Source organism: Labrus mixtus, chromosome 20 (assembly GCF_963584025.1).
Source record: "Labrus mixtus chromosome 20, fLabMix1.1, whole genome shotgun sequence".
NCBI classification, from domain to species: Eukaryota; Metazoa; Chordata; class Actinopteri; order Labriformes; family Labridae; genus Labrus; species Labrus mixtus.
In genome coordinates, this window is record NC_083631.1 from 24,087,964 (window position 1) to 24,108,252 (window position 20,289).

Consider the following 20,289-nt stretch of genomic DNA (forward strand, 5'->3'; position numbering starts at 1 on the left):
AATAGAGGTGATAACATGTGGGATATAGCTGCAGAATCTCCCCCAGTTTCCCTCTGATAGATTCAGTAACAATCCATCATTTATCTAAATCACTTTCCTGTTTGGTAAAATAAAAGTTCATCTTGGGGACGTAGTGTCAGCAGGCAGCCAGTAGAGGTCAGAGTTTCCCACATACATTTTTTTTAAAGCTCTTGCAGGTCATTCAGTGCACACAGCAGAAACCAACAACCCACATTATGCGACATGATTTCAATCTAAAGGCTCCGGCGTTCCTCCATAAAAAAATCTACTTTTAGAAGCAGAGTGTGTTTGAAGCTTTCACTTTGAGGATGTTGGAAGATATTTCTAACTAAACGAGAGGGTTGTTTTCCAATAAAACGTTACATGGAGTCGAGTTAAACATGCATTTAGGTTTTTTGATTTTTGATGAACACAGACACTATAAGAATATCATTAAAAGGAAGTCCTCCATGGGGCTGTTTCTCTGTGGCTCTTCTTGCTGCTTTTTCAAACTGAATATTTAGATTCTGGACCGGTTCTGAGCGTATAACACGGGCTGTAATTTCACCGTCTGGGTCAAAGCTGGGGCCTTGGCTTGCTTAGAGGACAGAGTCCAAGGATTCGACCTCAGGCTGTCTTAAATTGTGCACATATGCGGCCTGTTGGCAGCATCCATATTCAAACATCCAACAGACGGTCCGTTTAGTACCAATTGATTCTGACATGGTGTGTGCTGACCTGTTTGTGTGTGTCTGAGTGTGTGTGTTAAAAAGAACAAAAACACATTTGAAGTAATATTATGGTTAAAGACATCACAAGTAAATGTAGTATTACTTTTTTGTGTTTTTAAAATGACCAGAAAGAGAAGTCCACATTTGTGTTGTATAGATAGATAGTCCCCTCAGAGTAAGGTACACGTGTATGTGTGTGTCTGTGTGTGTGTGTGTGTGTGTGTGTGTGTATGTGTGAGGACACTCAAGAAAACCAAACACATTGAAAAGATGAATCCTTTTTGTTCTTGACTACAGGGGACACTGAGGAGGAATGATCCGTTTATTTATTTCACTCGTACGCCCCTCTAACTCTATTCCTTCAAACAGGACTCAGTTCGTCTTTCACCTCAAGCGTCGGACCATAACTGTGATTCTAACATCTGCCATGCATGTGGCAAACAAACAGCGACAGACGGCATAAAGACAAACCCAATGAAGGGATATTTTATTCATTCAAAGCAAAGGAAACAATCCGATAAATAAATGGATAATATGAGATAGTGGAGAGTGAGCAAACACACAGAAAATAAAGCTCATTACTGCTCTGAAGGTGTGATAATAGTGGATAAAAGTTATCCTGAGAATACACAAAGGATGGAACATGAACTTCTACATCTGTAGTAAAAAAGGCTGCAACGCCTGAGCCAAGATGGACGCCTTCCGTTGATATAAAAACCTGTTTCAGGCCACAAAAACATCGATTCATTACACAAAAGTTATGACATGTGGAAAAAATGACGATAATGACGACTGTGTGTTTGACAGACAGCTGATGTTTAGTAGCGACGAGTCACCGCCGGTCTCGCAGGCTGGGGCTGAGTTCGGGCGCCGAAGAACCTCTGGTAGGCCTGCTGGAAGCCGTTGTGGTAAGCGTAGAAGCGACAGGGGGCGTAGTCCTCGCAGGTCTCTGCACGCCTCTCTGCCGGGGACTTTATCGTCCTGCAGAGTTCAGACAAGAACACACACAGACGTGGAAATGCAGACAGAGACGGTTAAAGGGGAAGAGGATCATAATCAGAAACAGACAGTGGCTTTTTTTTACTCTTCAATCATCGTGTATTCACGTCCAGCTGCAGGCTCTCAGCAGCTGTAAAAGTTTATAGTCTACTAAAGTTTTTCTAATGATCCCTTAATGTGTGTGTGCACGTGTGCATTTCCTCGCCTGTTGAGGTTTTACATATGTGCATGATAAAAAAGCAGGGTTATGTGTCGAGTGTTTCACCTCCTCATGTTGTAATAGTTGAAGTTGTTCCCTCTCAGGGGGGTGTGTGCGTTGCCTCTCGACGGCGTGATGAAGGAGTTGGCTCGGTTTGGAGGCACAAAGACATCTGGAAAATCAAAACTTTACTAAACAAAAGAAATCCCCTTTTTAAATCGAGCATCGTGCATCTGATCAAGTGAAGTTAAAGGGGAGGGGGGAGGGGGAGGAGGGGGGAGGGGGGAGGGGGGAGGGGCGTGTTAGAGAAGGGATTGGATGCATGATGTTAGAAGTTTTTTCCATGATCGAGAGACAACGTTTAATCACCTTCAATGGATTCTGTGCTTTCATGAGAGTCTACGGGAAAAAATGGAATCAGTTAATAATAAAATGATGAATCGCTGCGTGAATCGAATGTTTGACATGAGAGGAACGACAGCTGAAAAGTGAGGATGTCGAGGGGCATTTCTTTCTACCGTAGCAGGCGCAGAGAGAGACCGCGGCACACACTGCCACAAACTGAAGAAGGCTCCTCATCCTGGGCCGTGTTTATCTGCCTGTCTGCTGGAAGAGAGCAGAAAGGTGTTTCAGTGAGTCCTGTCAGCTCTGCAGTAAGAGCTAAAAAGGAAAAAGAGAGAAAGTGGCGACACTGTTGGCAAACATGGAAGAACCACAAGCAGAGATAGACGGCTAAAAGTGTCTAAATCTGTCCGTGTGGTTCAGTGCATACGAAGACCAAAGAGAGGCATGATCTATAAGTTGCTGCAGAGTTTCCGCCCAGAAGTTTTTATATATTCATGAGACAAGACTGAAGATCCTCGCTGAGATAAACAAGCGTGCAAAAGGTCTTTTCAGTGCAGCGCAAGGCCAACCCGCAACCGCTGCTCCATATCTGAAACCTCAGTGTGAAAGAACAGCCATGAGAGAATAACTGTGGCTGCAAGAGCCGTCCAACCGACCGACCCCCCCAGAGAGTCCGAGACAAGTTAATGTTGGAACAGGAATCTAAAAGAGACGTTTCTACATCAGAGTCAGGTTATTGCTCAAGAGGTTTACACATAGAGGATTTTTTCTTGGTGCTTTGGTGTACAAAAAAAAAAGAACACAATAGAAGAATCAAAAAGTAAGAAGCTATGAAACTCTATCAGGGGGCTTAAATTAGGAAAAACATTTCATAAAGTACAGACTGTGTTATCGGAGATCTGTCTATCTGTCTTGTTTGCAGGATTGCAGAACACACACAAGTTGCAAGTTGCACGCAAACACTGTCACACGTGCACACGGTAACATGCACGAGTGACATACAGTAAGGTGTGTGGCACCTGTGAAAACAGCAAGGCCAGATGTCCACACACACACACACACATACACACACACACTTTATTTGCATGCCTGCGCTGCAGAGAAGCCTTCATCCTCGTCTTCTGTTTGTAGGATTTGGACTGGACTTTTGGACTCTGTTTCAGCAGCCCTCCTTTTTTCCCCATCAATAGCGGCTTTCATTATACATAAACACACACACACACACACGCACACACACACACACACACACACACACACACACACACACACACACACACACACACACACACACACACACACACACAACATCAGCCCCTCAGGTAAATCTTGGCTTCAGGTGTAACCAAAACTTACATCGGGCACAGAAACAGCAGCCTCAGGCCTTAAGGCTCAAAAAGCTTCCAAAGACAAGAGTGTGTGCGTGTGTGTGTGTTTGTGTGTGTGTGTGTGTGTGTGTGTGTGTGTGTGTGTGTGTGTGTGTGTGTGTGTGTGTGTGTGTGTGTGTGGTGCTGACAACAGTGTCTGCAAAGTTTTATGTCTGTCTGAGTCTTAGTCGGGGTCCTGGTGGGTTCATATTCCCAGAGTTAAAGCCACAGGAATGATGCTGGGCACGAGCAGAATAGAGCCCACATCTTTACATACACACACACACACACACACACACACACACACACACACACACACACACACACACACACACACACACACACACACACACACACACAAACACTGAAGGCCTCTGATACTGTGCAGAAAGCATTATGAAATGTTAGTATCATCTGTTAGTGATAAAAACGAGCTGCGTCTTCAGTCCACCTGCTCTCAGAGTAAAAAGATGTTTTTTCTTACCGTTTACAGATTATTACGCAGTGAGAAGTTTCAAATATCTCCAGAGGAATATTTCCTAATTCCTCCCCGAGAGGCTTTTTATACTCACCTCTCGTGCCCCCACCCCTTCATTTTCTACCCACCGACTCCCTCCACCCCTCTCTCTCTCTCTCTCTCCTCCCTCCTCGTTCTATCAGCCCCCTTTTCCACCGCTCCATCAGACCGGGGGTATTAGCTCACTCTCTCTCCCGACTCCCACGCGTTCACTGAGGAGAGGTAAGGGGGGGGGGGGGATAACAAGAGAGAGAGAGAGATAGAGAGAGAGGGGTAAACAGAGAAGCTGATGTCTGACAGCTACATGATAATATTCACTGCTGTTTGCCACCACGGCACGATGAGATCAGAAGACAATCCGCCCTGCAGGGACACATTTCACTCAGGAGGAGATACAGACTGACTGTTTAAAGGGAGACTTTAGGTGAACTGTCCCTTTAACTGTCATGAACTGAAGCTGTGATCTCATGTCTGACATGACCTCTGAAATATTTAACGTAATAATAACAATACGTCTGACACTCAGATGTTTCCTCGCAGCTTATCAGGCCTTCATTAACCCTTTAAAGCAACAATCTGTAACTCCTCCTCCTTCAGTCGTTTCAAACTCGATCTATTAGAACGATAACTTCCAGCAGGGAGGATGGCGTCTCTCTGGTGCCCACAGAACGCCCCGCTCGCCTGTTTTCTGCAACTTTGTAACTTTGTCAGCAGGTCGAGGTCGTCTGGTGAGAAGTGCGTACGTCTTGACGGCGCTTGCTCACTCAGCAGCCAGTTAGCCCGTCACTGTACTGTTTGATACAACGACTGAGGCTAAGAGGAAGAGGACGGAGGAAGAGAAGAAGAGAGAGAAGCAGAGTGAACATCCCTGCAGATATCATTCAGAACAGATTGAGATGTAACGTTAGCGGTTTCATCGTTGTCTCACATTTGTTGAATGTATGTTGGACTGACCATTTCTGTTGCATCAAGGAAGTCAGGAAATCTGACTCCCAACTTCCACATGCTCCGTGCACGCCGCGGTCCATTAGCCTTGCGGTTTCGCTCCGTCGAATGGCGAGTGCGCTGCCTCACTGGGTCAACTTTTGGAGTGTTGTTCTGTTCTCTAAAGCTTGACGCGTGCCTGCAGCGTGCTCCGTCAAAAATAGACTTGGTGAGTATTTGAAACCGAGCAGATCGTAGAAGTAGCGCTGCTGGCACGCTCAGGAGACGGACGGCGGCGCTCGCTGTGGAAACACATTCACAGAGTGGCAGTGAACAGCAGGGTAGTGCACGGCGCTGACGGACTGCGGCGTGCTCCGAGTATGTGGAAATTGGGATTAAACAATGATTGACTTCATGACGCAGCGTAAAACAGATTGTTCAGTCGAGTGTGAATGTTTGATTCCTAGCAGATCGTTAGCTTCTCTTTCACGCAGATATCCGTTTATAGAGATAAAAAAATCATCGTCAGATCACCAACGATCGGCGTCGAGATGTCGTTGAGGTGCATCGTCGTCTCCTGCACACGCTGAAGCCTGCTGATATGTGATTGGTCAAAACTACCATGTCATATTTTACATGAAAACCTGCGAAAACACAAGAATGCAAAACAACCTTCCAATCAACTCCAAACGTCTGAAATCTCTGAATCTTCATCTCGTTGTTTGTGGTTACGTTGGAACAGCTGTTCCTCTTTTTCTGTGTTTTTTACAAACAAGCGCAGACTTGTTTTTCTGAACGTTCTCATGGTAACCCGCTTTAGGCAGAAGAAGTTGTTGTTGTTCTGTGATTCAATTAGGCTTCTTTTAATCACAATAATTTGTAGCGTGATGTTTTGAGCATTTTTCCATAATTATGATGAAGTAATTCCTCCGCAGCAGGTCCTGAATGCAGAACTGTTCTGGATGCATGTTATCTTCTGCCTGAGCTTCTCGTCACTCAGAACAAGATCTCCATGTATCTGAGCGTTACGTAACATCACATCACATTTGGCTCAAACCACAACACTCTGTGAATAGCTGTGTGAAGGCAGAGCCGTGCAGGCCGACGGTAAACAAACCGGAATAGGAGGCGGAGCTTTAACGGGAATCAACAGGACTCAGACGGACAGATAAACATTGAGACGACATGAAGATGGAGATAAACGCGGCTGACAGATAAGGGGGGGGGGGGGGGGGGGGGGGGGGGGGGGGGGGGATTCATGTTGCAGAGCCCAGAGAGTGACAGAAAACACACAGTGTCCAGGTTTGGGATGTTTTTGGCGCTGGGGCTGCAGATATTTTCAGTGATGTGGTCATTGAGAGGCCGTTAACTCTGAAACAGCTGAGCAGGAGTTTTGGTTCTTTAGCCTGATGTTGAACGTCCCGCACAGACAGAGAGGGGGGAGAGAAACATGAATGAGAGGGACTGTTTTCTTCATGATTTGAAAGATGTTTACTCTGGAAGTGGCGGGTTGTAAATAAAGTTAAAGTTGTTGGAATTTGTTCTGAGACGCAGGCCAGAGGAGAGGGAGGGTGAGAGGCGACGGAGAGGGTGATTACATGGAACAAAATTCTCATTCAGCCTTTTTTTTTTTTTTAATCGTCCATCACTAAAGTCATATTTCTGCTGTTCTCTTCATGCCCTCTCTCTTTACCTCCATAAGTACTTTTCCCTCTCTCTCTCCCCTCCGGCTCGTCCGTCTAACCCAAACAGAATGTGTAGCCGTCTAGAAATGTTATGAAAGCACAAAGAAATGGCGTGTTTTTTTTTTTTGCCAGAAGGCCAGATAAATGATAAACGGGAACAGGAGGGAGTGAAACAACGGAATGGGAAACGCCCTGCGGAGGAGGAGAGCTCGATGTTGGTGACTAACAGAGCCTGTTTAAAGACATAACACGAGCAGGAAGTGAGAAAAGGTCAGTCAAAGGGATAAACATGGACACGCAGAGGGCCAAGCGACAACCTCCGATATGTGTCCCAAAAACGGCAGTTCCTACAGCGGCCACTGGAGGCTCTAGAAGTGAGTCAACCCTCTTTAGACCCCATATTTAAACAACAGACTGTATAAAACATGGACGCAGTCTCAGTGACGTCACCCATTGGTTTCTGAAAAGGAGTTATGAAGTCAAACGATGGCGGTCGCTGTCTTGGTAACGCTGACTCCAAATTACTTTCAGCCAATCATGAAACAGGTAAAGAGGCGGAGCTGCGTTAAACTGCAGCTGTAAAGTTAGACATTTTAACATAGAGCTCTATGAGGACTGACTCACTGCAGGAGACAGACTCTAGTGGACACTGGAGGAACTACAGCTGTAAAGTTAGACATTTTAACATGGAGCTCTATGAGGACTGACTCACTGCAGGAGACAGACTCTAGTGGACACTGGAGGAACTGCAGCTGTAAAGTTGGACATTTTAACATGGAGCTCTATGGGGACTGACTCACTGCAGGAGACAGACTCTAGTGGACACTGGAGGAACTGCAGCTGTAAAGTTAGACATTTTAACATAGAGCTCTATGAGGACTGACTCACTGCAGGAGACAGACTCTAGTGGACACTGGAGGAACTACAGCTGTAAAGTTAGACATTTTAACATGGAGCTCTATGAGGACTGACTCACTGCAGGAGACAGACTCTAGTGGACACTGGAGGAACTGCAGCTGTAAAGTTGGACATTTTAACATGGAGCTCTATGGGGACTGACTCACTGCAGGAGACAGACTCTAGTGGACACTGGAGGAACTGCAGCTGTAAAGTTAGACATTTTAACATAGAGCTCTATGAGGACTGACTCACTGCAGGAGACAGACTCTAGTGGACACTGGAGGAACTGCAGCTGTAAAGTTAGACATTTTAACATGGAGCTCTATGAGGACTGACTCACTGCAGGAGACAGACTCTAGTGGACACTGGAGGAACTGCAGCTGTAAAGTTAGACATTTTAACATAGAGCTCTATGAGGACTGACTCACTGCAGGAGACAGACTCTAGTGGACACTGGAGGAACTGCAGCTGTAAAGTTAGACATTTTAACATAGAGCTCTATGGGGACTGACTCACTGCAGGAGACAGACTCTAGTGGACACTGGAGGAACTACAGCTGTAAAGTTAGACATTTTAACATGGAGCTCTATGAGGACTGACTCACTGCAGGAGACAGACTCTAGTGGACACTGGAGGAACTGCAGCTGTAAAGTTGGACATTTTAACATGGAGCTCTATGGGGACTGACTCACTGCAGGAGACAGACTCTAGTGGACACTGGAGGAACTGCAGCTGTAAAGTTAGACATTTTAACATAGAGCTCTATGAGGACTGACTCACTGCAGGAGACAGACTCTAGTGGACACTGGAGGAACTACAGCTGTAAAGTTAGACATTTTAACATGGAGCTCTATGAGGACTGACTCACTGCAGGAGACAGACTCTAGTGGACACTGGAGGAACTGCAGCTGTAAAGTTGGACATTTTAACATGGAGCTCTATGGGGACTGACTCACTGCAGGAGACAGACTCTAGTGGACACTGGAGGAACTGCAGCTGTAAAGTTAGACATTTTAACATAGAGCTCTATGAGGACTGACTCACTGCAGGAGACAGACTCTAGTGGACACTGGAGGAACTGCAGCTGTAAAGTTAGACATTTTAACATGGAGCTCTATGAGGACTGACTCACTGCAGGAGACAGACTCTAGTGGACACTGGAGGAACTGCAGCTGTAAAGTTAGACATTTTAACATAGAGCTCTATGAGGACTGACTCACTGCAGGAGACAGACTCTAGTGGACACTGGAGGAACTGCAGCTGTAAAGTTAGACATTTTAACATAGAGCTCTATGGGGACTGACTCACTGCAGGAGACAGACTCTAGTGGACACTGGAGGAACTGCAGCTGTAAAGTTAGACATTTTAACATAGAGCTCTATGAGGACTGACTCACTGCAGGAGACAGACTCTAGTGGACACTGGAGGAACTGCAGCTGTAAAGTTGGACATTTTAACATAGAGCTCTATGGGGACTGACTCACTGCAGGAGACAGACTCTAGTGGACTCTGGAGGAACTGCAGTTTCCTTTCAATGCAGGAGTGCAATTTTGCACATTGGCATTGTCGGCTGTGGATCAGTGGTAGAGTTGATCGTCTCTCAACCGGAGGGTCAGGGGTTCGATCCCCAGCTCCTGCAGCCACGTGTCCAATGTGTCCTTGGGCAAGACACTTAACCCCAAGTTGCTTTCGCTACCTCATCGGTGCCCGAAGACTAGAAAAGAACGATACAAGCTCAAGTCCATTTACCATTTACGTCTAACCCACGGCTGAGTTTCGTTGAATCCAGGACTCGGACTCGAGTCAGACTCTGGTCCTGGACTCGGGAAATTGTGACTCGGACTCGTGCATTCACTCCATCGTCCAACATCTGGACTTACTTACTCATAAGGACTCTGTTCATGTTTGTGTTATTTTAGAAAAACAAAATGTTGATTTATTCGGTTTGGAGTGAAGTCTGAAACGTGTGTTCGCCCTGCACGCGCGTTCACGTGAAGTCTTGGTGGTCGTGGTGACGCGTGGTTAGAATCATAACATTGAGGATTGTTGGCAGCCAAACGTTTGGTTTCATGTCGGACAGTGTTCGGGAGTTTTTGGTGATTAAAAATAAGTTATTTCCCCACATTGGGTGCCGATAGGACTTTTCTGTCGTCATGACAACCCCAGCGGCTTCATTATCTATGCAGAGACGGAAAAGGCCCGCAGTCAGGTTTGGATGTTGTGAAAGCTTTGGCGTGCCTGTGGGAGGAGAGGACGAGGAGGAATGGAAAGAAAAAATGAGCTTTAAGGTCGTAAAAAAAAACAAAACAGAGAATTAATCCAGAAGGAAAAAAAGTGAAATAGAGTAAATGTATTTCTTAAGAAGGGCTCTGTCTGCACAAACACATTTCTAACCTGTGTGGGCGGCTCATGTTTCCCTCCGTGGTCGATAGGTGGACCTCAGGCCGCTCTGTGGTTGGTCTGTCAGAGCGGACACAACGCAGACAAACACCAATCCAACAACAACCTCCTGGCCCACGCGCATGTTTTCCTGCTATTTTTAATCCTTATTCATGAACGGCCGTTGCTTCACTACACTTTGTTTTTAATACGACAGATGAGTCTGAAGTGAGTCAGATAGAAAACACAGAGTGATGCTAGCCGGCTGTATCGGAGGGACGGGGGACAGACGTTACTCAGGAGGACTGTCCTCGCTCGACAACAACACAGCCAGTGGGACTCGAGCTTCTCCCTCATTGTAGACAGTCAGGACTCAGAGACACATTTACACAGGAGAGACCTGATACCTGATTATTTATGTGGAACATGTCGCACATTCTTCATTTAAGATTCCTTATGAGTGAAAAGTTTGAACATCATTTTCTCTGTTTCTTCCACTAAAACTGATGTGCAAACACAGAATACGATGCCATCCAGTGTCACTCTTCGGGCTCAGTCCTGCAGAGTTTGGGGGTTAATTCTTCAGTTTTTAATCTTCTTTTACTGTAAAATATAATTCTACAAACATCTCCGGGCCATGTTTGTGTGTGTGTGTGTGTGTGTGTGTGTTTGTGTTGCTTCATAGCTCGGTAAAATCTGTCTCTATTTCTCATAAGAGCTCGATTCCAACTGTTTCTTTTCATGTGATGTTGACTTTGCTCTTCTGTGGTGCCAAATCTAACAAACTGACCTGCAGGGCCTTCGACCACTCCTGTCAGGAATCTCACACACACCCACACACACACACACACACACACACACACACACACACACACACACACACACACACACACATTTGTGTCCTCTATCAAAAAGCCTTTACAAATAGCTGCAGTGTTTACGACTTTAAGCCTTGTTCACACCCGCACAAAACTCCTGAAAAAACTCCTGAAGTCCTTCACCCGGAGTTTCTCCTCCAGCCTCTGATGTGAGAACGCAGCAGGATATAATCAGGAGAATTCACCTTGAGTGGGCTGGTTGGGGGGTGCAACACAGGGAGCGCATGGGCTTTGCTCAGTGGCGCCTCGGCAGTCCCCAGGAAGTGACCTGGCACCTCTCCAGCTAGCGGTAAAACATCCATACTTTGGTCCGAACCGGCAACCCATTCTCTAGAAGTTTTCAGAAGTGCATGTGTGAAAACAGCTGAGCAGAGTTTTGTCTTTGCAGTTCGCTGTGCAGGAATTTCCTCTCTTCAGATCTCCACCATGATGGTTAATGCATGAACACAAAGTCAGTAACTGCAACAGTCTGCTCGTCTCTAAACCAGAACCAGCAGGGAAGCTTCTCTTTGATTCCTCTCCTCTTCAGTCTAACCATTTAAAAAACAAACAAACAAACAAACAAGACAGGACCACCATGCTTCATCGTTCAGCATCCGTCCCTTCTTGGCTGTGATTTCCTTCTAATTATACAAAGCCAAAACTTTTCTTTTCAGGATCCTAAACTTAAACTTTACAGTTTGACTGAACGGCCTGATGAAGTATTTAAAACCGGTTTATGTGTCTGAGTTTAAAGATCTGCACACAGTTTGAGAGGTCACTTAGTTGGATGATTCAGGTCGAGTTGTGCTGAGTTTGCATGTACAGCAATGTGCTAGAGGGAACTCTGTTTGCAGATCCAAAACATCATGTTCGTACTGCAAACATATTTCTCAATATCACGCTCGATCAGAAGCACAGATGATTCAAATCATATTCAAAAACTCATAAACAAACATTGAACACAACTAAACAAACATTTAAAACACTTCTATAATAAGATGTTCAGAGCATCTCATTTATCTCCTGTTGATCTCAAACTGAAGACAAAACACCCCGAGCAACAGGCGCTGACCAAAGACACTTTTAAAAAGATGGACGACATGACAGCTCCCCGAAAGTGAAGCCAAAATATTTGGAGCTCTCCATACTGTCTGGTTGCAGTATAGGGTCGACATGAAAAGATGTCCCTCGAAAAGAGGAGTCAGACTAGTGCCTCCTCCGCCTTTGTTGTTGACGAAGCTGATATCAGAAGTCCCGCCCCCTTCTTGATTCTTATTGGTTGGTGAAGGTGGAGTGACACTGAGAGGTGCAGAGCTGCTGCTGATGTCAGGACACGACTCCTGTACATCATCTTCATGTTTTCTTTGTGATATGTCTTTGAATTAAAGTAAATATTAAACACACCTAACAGACATTAACGAGGGAAGTTGATGTTAATTTTTGTAACCTAGCAACAATGAGGGGCGGGGAGAAGTACTCTGAAACGGAGGTCTTGAGTGCTGGTCTGTGGATTCAGACTCTTGTGCTGCTTCCTGGTGACCAGGCTCCAAACTTCTTTATGATGTTTCTCTTCTCTGTTATATTTTTAGGAAGTTCTTGTCCTTGTCAGCTTTTGATTTGAACTCTTTTCTTTTTTTGGGCTTCTCCTCTTTTTCTCTGTCATTTTAGATTTCATATATTTGTTTGCGTTGGCTTCATTCAGTCTCTTGATTTCCATCTCTCCTCTCCTCTCCTCCCTTTGTGGTTGTCAGAAGCGGTCAGTGTAATGACATGTCTGCGGACGCTAACACGCCGGGCCGAGCAGTGAACCAACACGAGTGACACGCTGGCGGCCGGTGGCAGCGAGTGACATGAAGACACGGTGGGGGGGGAGCGCCGTTTGAACCCGATAAACTCTTCAGTTTATTTCAGGCTCAGATTCTCTCTGCTGTCGTCTCATTTTAGGGTCCCACACCCTGGAAGATAAAAGGAGACAAACTTCTCAAAAAGGCTGCAGCCTCAAATGACCCAGGACGTGCAATGATACGTTTTCTGTACCTTGAGTTCACGGTGACCTGTGGCGATCTGTGCACGCCGCACCCTCTAGTGGATACATCTTAACATCCACCCCAACATAAAGGAAGCATGAGACGATGTGGTGTGAAAAAAGTGAAAAAAATCTCCAAAAGGTTCCACCAGCACAAACACGGCCCAGAGGTTAAAGGTCAGTGACTTAATTAGCTGAGGTGACAGCTAGCAGCTCCCACCTGTCACTCAAAGAGGCCACGCCCCCCTAATTCTACATCCCTTTAAGCCTTAATATGTAAACAGGTGAGTCGTATAAACGTTTTCCTGAAGAGAGAGAGAGGACCTCATACCAGGCTGTAAACATGTTGATTTCTGCTGTGGTGGTTAGAGACCTCATGGGGATTGACTCACTCATGGAGCCGCCCTCTAGTGGCAAAAGTTGGAACTGCAGTTCTCTAAACTTTGCATGCTGGTGTGAATATTCAGCTCAGGTAAAAAGCCTCATGCAGCCATTAGACTAACATTACTCAGATGCCGAACAAGAACCTGATGAACTGCACACAAGCAAAGGGGTTGGTTTAGAAGTGGTCTGCCCCCCCTTGTGGTCACAATCGAGTCGAAACTGACCACGGTATGATTGTTGAATAAATCTGTTTACAGCGTCTGTTAAGAGACCGACTCAGAGGTTTGCATGGAAGAATTTAAAATGTAATGATCTGCACCAGTGTGTGTTTCCGTATTAAAACAACATTAATTATGCATTAAAGAGAGACTCATTCCACGGCTTCTAAAGCTCAGATGATTCTGCACAGAGGGTTTGGAGCACGACCCGCTAAAACCACGTCTTTTATTCCTAGCTGTCGTTGGTATGCATGAAGTGTGTGTGAGGCCGAGCTGTGGTCAGATAAACAGCCGTGTGAAACATAAGGGGGGGGGGGGGGCTGTCCTCGTTCACCCTCTGCAACAATGACTGCATCAAAACTACAGCAGAGACTTAAAACCTGCAACACTGAAGCTCTGCTGAGTGAGAGCTGCCCCCTGCAGGTGGAAGGAGGGATTACAAGTGAAAAAAAGAATGGGGGGGGGGGGGGGGGGGGAGCAAGTGGTCTTAATCGAGCTGACCGTCCCATGAGAAGACCGGATGGAGAAGGTTCAGGAGAGGAAAAGAGGTAAGTATGCAGACCTGGTTGCTGACTGTCAGAGGCAGGTGTGGAAGGCCCGCTGTGAGCCATGTGGTCTCTCTGCATCTCTCTGTAGTCTCTTGTTTCTCGTCCTTTTGAATCCTCTTGTGGATGTTTTGCCTTTGTGCTTTTTTATGTATCGGAAGTCATTTTTGTGTGTGCACGTCTAACGTATCCTTTAGTTCCCACAGTTCTAAAAGCACCTCCCTCTGAATCCTCCTCGGAGAGCGTTCCTCAGAGTCTCCTTATGTCTCTGGACTTTTTTATTCCACTAAGCTCAATGAGAAGCTCAGAGTTAGCCTGACTCTCTGGAGCTTTCCTGACCTCTCCCTGACTGCCTGAGAGCCGCCGGCTAAGACTAATAATGAGACATTAGCCCTGATGGAGGGAGCTGGGGAGGGAAGGAACGTGCTTTTCTTTAAATCTCCTCCGCTCTTCTCTCTTTTCTGAGCATCGTCTGAACATTTACCCTCCTGCAGCAGCTCCTCTTTATTCCCCTCGCTGTTTCACTTTCTTTCTTTTTGCAGCTTCTCATTCTGCTCTGATTTTCTGCAGGAGCTCTTCCTCACACGGTCTCTCTCTGCGGCTGAGTGTCTGCTCGTTGCAGCAGGGTGAGTGGGTGAGAGTCTAAAGTGAAGCTTCCACCGTGGCTCCGTTTGCCTGCAGCTGTGATCTGGGTGAAGAGGAGGATGTCGGAGTGCACAGCAGAGAACAGGAACTAAAATATACTGAACCACAGATTCTGAGTTATTTAACAGATTATACAACTCATGAATTTGTGTCAATCGGTTTTGTTTCAGTCTCGCTCCCTTTCCTGCAGCTCTGATCCCTTTAATGTGACTGTGCACATGTCTCTGTCCTGCAGACAGTTGAAGCTGCATTCATGTCTTGACTCGAATGATAAAAGAAAAAAGCAAATTAACAACCCCCACATATTCCCCATATGAACAAAAAGGAAGCCATGATGAATGAGTTCATTAAACCAGTCAGTAGCATCAATAATGAGTTTATGTTTTTCCTGCTCTGCACATCCTCAGAACATGTTTCGCATATTTTTATAAAATGCACATTTTCAGTGATTCCCCCCCTCCCCCCCCCCCCCCCGCCCCCGCACACATACACACACACACACACACACACACACACACACACACACACACACACACAGACAGACAGAGGTGTGAATGAGGTGTGCCTCCTTATAAAAGATGTTTCTGATTATTAAATTCTAAATATTTGCAAATACTTTAAATTCAGATTTGGATTCCTCCACCTGTGCACTTTAAAGACGTCGCTGCATGCAGGTATTCCTCTGTTCTGCACAGATTAATGCACTATAAGTACACACACTCAGACAGCTTCCTGTGTGTGTGTGTGTGTGTGTGTGTGTGTGTGTGTGTGTGTGTGTGTGTGTGTGTGTGTGCGTCCTCTCCACACTCAGCCGGGTTATTTATATGTTTACATCTTTGCTTGCAGCTCATAAATTCTCAATCTGTTGGGCTTCATTATTCAGTCCCCATGTGTGCACGCTGCAGGAGACGCCCTCGGCCAGCTAAACATCCCATTTGCAGCCCACAGTGTAGTAATGTACTCATTAATACTTAACAGAGTCTGTAATAAAGGGGGGGGGGGCGCCGGGATCCACGCTTTCAGGCGGTCGTTAAAAAGGCAGGAAACCGAGGAGAGACGTTATGGATCCTGTGTGTTGTGAGCAGCTGTGAGACGATAAAGCTGACGACATGTTGAGAATGTGAAATTAGGAAACGAACTCTGTGACTCTGAAAACAATCAGACGCATGAGGGAAACATCGGAACAGCTGAGCCTGATGGGAAGCCACAGAGCTGAGCTTAAAGAACGTCTGTCATGCTCATTATTCTACAAAGTCTAGTTTACATTTGATTCAAAATGAGGCACAAAAGTCCTTAAAAAATACATAAAAGAATAACAACGTGATGCAGAATGATCCCGAAGTGAGACATGAAAACATCAAACCACTTAGAGACACTTAAAAAGAAACACAACAATGAAATCCGAATGGCTACAAAGAAAGACAAAATGTCCGCAGAGAAGATGCAAAACGACAACAAAGGAACCAGAAGCGACCACGAGCAGACGCACAATGACCACAAAGAACTCCAAACGACCACAAAGGGACAAAATAACATCGGGCAGACGCAGAACAACTGGCAGACTCTAACTGCCCAAAAAAAAGACACAAAATGACGACGTTAACGTTCAAAACAACCACGCAGACTCTGAAGCTTCAGTGTTTATCCAGCTCTGCATGGGTCTGTAAACCTTTCTGTGTTCTAACCTCTCTCCATTTTTCAAAAGCATCTCCAATATTGATCCTAGTTTGAGCACGTTTCTGCTCGTGGAGCTTATTAGAAACATGCAGAGGCTTTTTAGGTCGGGTACAATCACTTCTATCTGAACCACTTCTCTTGCCCGCTTCCATCGCTGCAACACCTGTTGACCTGATAACTGCTCTCATATCTGACAAACAGAGGGGTGTCCAAAACGGCCGTGTGGGGGCGTGTCTTAAAAGCGCCTACCTTCTCTGGTCCAAACAAATCCAGAGCATTCAGGAGCAGAATCTAAAGTTAGAAGGAGGACATACTGGCTGCTGCATTGTTGTCAGAGAAGCCAGCACTTCAACATGTTTCCTTAATGATCAGATAGTAAGATACCTTTATCATCTCACTCTCTACACAGCTCACTGATTGGTCCTTTATCATCTCACTCTCTACACAGCTCACTGACTGGACCTTTATCATCTCACTCTCTACACAGCTCACTGATTGGTCCTTTATCATCTCACTCTCTACACAGCTCACTGATCGGACCTTTAAGAACTCTCCTCTAAATAATATTTTGCTTTTCTTATTTCTGCTCTTTTCAACCCTCATCTTTCAATCTTTTAGCTCTCTTTCCTTCAAAAGCTTCCACTCTGCTTCCTCACAGTTTCTGAAGCAGCTAATGAAGGACCGCTCTGCAGGGTGATGACGCTGCTAAAGCATTCACTCTCCTGACGTGTTCTGCACGCAAACGAACGGAGGCGCACAACAAACCCTGAGCACGCTCCCCCCGTGTATGTTTTTAGACTTGAAAGAATGATGTAATAGTTGTTGACTGGTGAATGTGAGCTTGTGTAATAGCAGCGTGCTTCAGTGTGCGTGTGCGTATTTCCGTCTCTTTGCATCACAAGCTGCTTTTAATTGCCATTAATTCAGCTTCCTCTTGTTTGGAGCATCATCCTTCACGCTCCCTCCACCGTGTCATGATAACGTCGGCCTCTCTGATTTGCCGATATCCAATTAGTCTCTGCCCTCTGAGCTCAGAACGCTCAGCGCTCCAATCTAATAAGTGTCCTTCCTAATACCAACGGATCCTAAAAGCCCAGATTACAGCTGCAGGTCCTTCGTTCAGCCCCGACAAATCCACCCGCAAAACACACCGAGCCTCACTCTCACTACTCCCCGTCTTTATGAACCCTTCCTCTGTTGCTCTACTCCCACTCAGAGCCGAGTTGGCTCCACTACTGTGACTACGTGGGCATCCCAGAGAGTGAAGGCCGAGTCGTTCTGCTTTTAAAAAGAGCATGAAAACAACAAAGCTCTCCTCGTCAGGTCCAGTTTATTCTCAGCACGGTGAAGTTTTCACTCCTATCTGCAGAACAATCCAAACCTTTTTTAGAACGCTACAAACTCTGTGCTGACATTTAAAGGGTCTTCAGGTTTCATTATTGGGTTGTTACCTTCAGATCTGTCATGCAGGAGGAACATAACTTATGTTTAGTGAACAAACTGATCCTCAGACACTTTTTGGATATTTAATAAACAGACTGTGAAGTTTGTTTAAGACTTCTTTTCAACCTGACTGTACGCCCTTCTTAGGCCTTCATGACTCTCTCTAATGTTTAGAATTTAGACTGCAGTACCCATTTTAACAACTAGGTGTCAGAGTTACATACTGCTCCCTTAAAGGCTTTATATGTGATTTTTCACACTTAAATATATAAATCAAGTATCTCCTCTGAAAATAACTCTGTGAGTCATGACTGTCTACAATGGGTGTAACACCCGAGTCCCACTGTCTGTGATGTTTTCAGAGTTTTCAGAGTCCTATCTTCACTTTGTTTACATCGCCCGGACGGCCGGCTGACTCCTCCCCTCGTGTATAAAAGTTGTTTAATTGAGGGACTAGAGAAAAGAAGAATAACATACTGTACTCACTGCTTAACTGTGTTTCTAGATCACGCTCATTTCAGGTAAATTTACATGCAGTGTGAAGATACGAGCATAATAAAGATCTAGCATTAGCATGCTAACACAACAATGCAGCGCGAGTTGTTTTGGTTTCATGCTGGTGCTCAAGGGCGACATCTGCTGGATCAAAAAAATCACATATAAAGAGTTTAAATCCTTTTTCTTTCTAAATATTTTCCTACTTTATCATTCTTTTTTATTCCTCCCTGAGTTTTTCTTCTGTTTGATCTTTCATTCCTGACTTTGCTGCTGTGATCTCTTATTTATTGAATTTAATATTTTTACATCATGAAATGTTTATTTTCTAAATCTGCACAGCTCTTTAATCTCTTCGTTTCTGTGTTCAGACGTGCTTCATAAATATGAATTAAAAAGTGTAATTTGTTGTTGCATTGAAACAAAGTCTTTAAATCTTAGTATCCCCGCGTTGTAATAAATCATTCAGACTCCTGGTCAGTGGATGTGCAGACTTCTAACTCACTTTCTACACATCCACTGATTCTTCTCCTTTCTGCAAACACGTTGTGCGTTTCCATTTCCTGTGTGCCGCCACGCTTCGTTAAGCTTTGAAGTGAGAACATCCTCACTTTGAGCCCAAATCTTTCACTTTCACGGCTCTCCTGCATTCTCTGTTTTAATTTGCCTGCAGAGAATGAATTCAATTTCTTTCTCTTTGATTTTTTAATTAACTACATGTTCATTAAAAATCCCCTTTAGTTTCTTCATCTTTCAGCGTTTTAAATGTTTTAATAAGTAGGTGATGTTTGTTGGATGTGTGGATGTTAAAGCCCTGACACATCGAGCAGACGTCAAAGAAGAATTGCTTTTGTCTTGGCCCAAAAATTTGTACTTGAACGCACCGCAAAGACTACAGCCGATGGCCAACCACCACGTATGCTGTGCGTGTGCCTGAGACGTAATACCCCTCAATGCCAGTAGGGGGCGGTAGTCTGTAATCACCATTCCAAAAAGGGGAAACCGGAAGAGGACGAGGACGGAGAAGAATGTGGATAAATAAACCGTTGTTATGATACGAGAAAACCATTTTCACACCGCTGTAATAAAGGTTCTTCTAATCGAGAATAATGTCTGATAAAAAGTTGTTTTCTTGCTTTGGTCACTTCTGTTTTTCTTCTCGTGCCTTAGCTGAAGAACCAATCAGAGTGACTCCTCTCACCAACCGACGGCGACAGCGACACCGACCGACGCAGATTCAACATCGGCTGAAAAAAGACAGACGGGTAGCGACGGAGCCGGACACACCTCAAAAACCAGAGCGACGATCGCTCACCGACCGATGGCCGACGATCTCCTTGGCATGCATCGGGCCTTTAGAGTTCACTTTTTAAACAACTTGTGTCTTCAGCTGCGTTTCCTGCAGAATAATAAAAGTAATCATGGAATCATTCAGGACATTTTCTCTTTGTGTCTCATTCTGGGAAACATCGACCTCGTCTTTAACCGCAGACACAAACAGCCGTTTTGTCTCCTCCATTGTTGTGGTGAAAAAATCTATTTCTGTTTCTTTCCAGGGATTCTGGATGTTTCCTTTTGTGTGTGTGTGTCGCTGTTATGTAAGACGTTAAGAAGCCAGCCTGCTGAACTAATTGGGAAGAATTCTCTGAAGGGCAGATTGACCCGAATCTCGTTTCAAAGGCTTACGCCGCCTGTTTGGCGTCATCCTGGAGTTTCTCCAAACATTTTCAGGAACTCTCCAGGTCTTATGTTCCTCCTCTAAAGAGCATTTTTAATGTGAACGGACACTTCTTTACATCTCTTCCTTTTCTTTGTCAAGATCAAACAAAGGTTTTAAACTCTATTTTCTGCAACTAGTGCTCAACCTAAACGAGCATTAATGAATTACATGAGTTAAAATCGAAATACACATGAAGGCGTGCTCATGTAGGAAAGGAAATCATTTAAAGTAGG

At 45.1% G+C, this 20,289-nt stretch overlaps 1 protein-coding gene across 1 annotated transcript; it reads right to left on the reverse strand.

The window, feature by feature from the left end:
- Positions 1-1,191: 1,191 nt before the first annotated feature.
- mgp (matrix Gla protein) lies at positions 1,192-4,177 on the reverse strand. The gene is made up of 5 exons (XM_061027368.1): positions 4,123-4,177; positions 2,448-2,532; positions 2,299-2,328; positions 1,996-2,101; positions 1,192-1,712 (listed from the first exon to the last, which is right to left on the reverse strand). The coding sequence occupies exons 2-5, from the start codon at positions 2,506-2,508 to the stop codon at positions 1,550-1,552; spliced, it is 360 nt and encodes a 119-aa protein (XP_060883351.1). The 5' UTR covers positions 2,509-2,532; positions 4,123-4,177; the 3' UTR covers positions 1,192-1,549.
- Between the last annotated feature and the right edge of the window lie 16,112 nt (positions 4,178-20,289).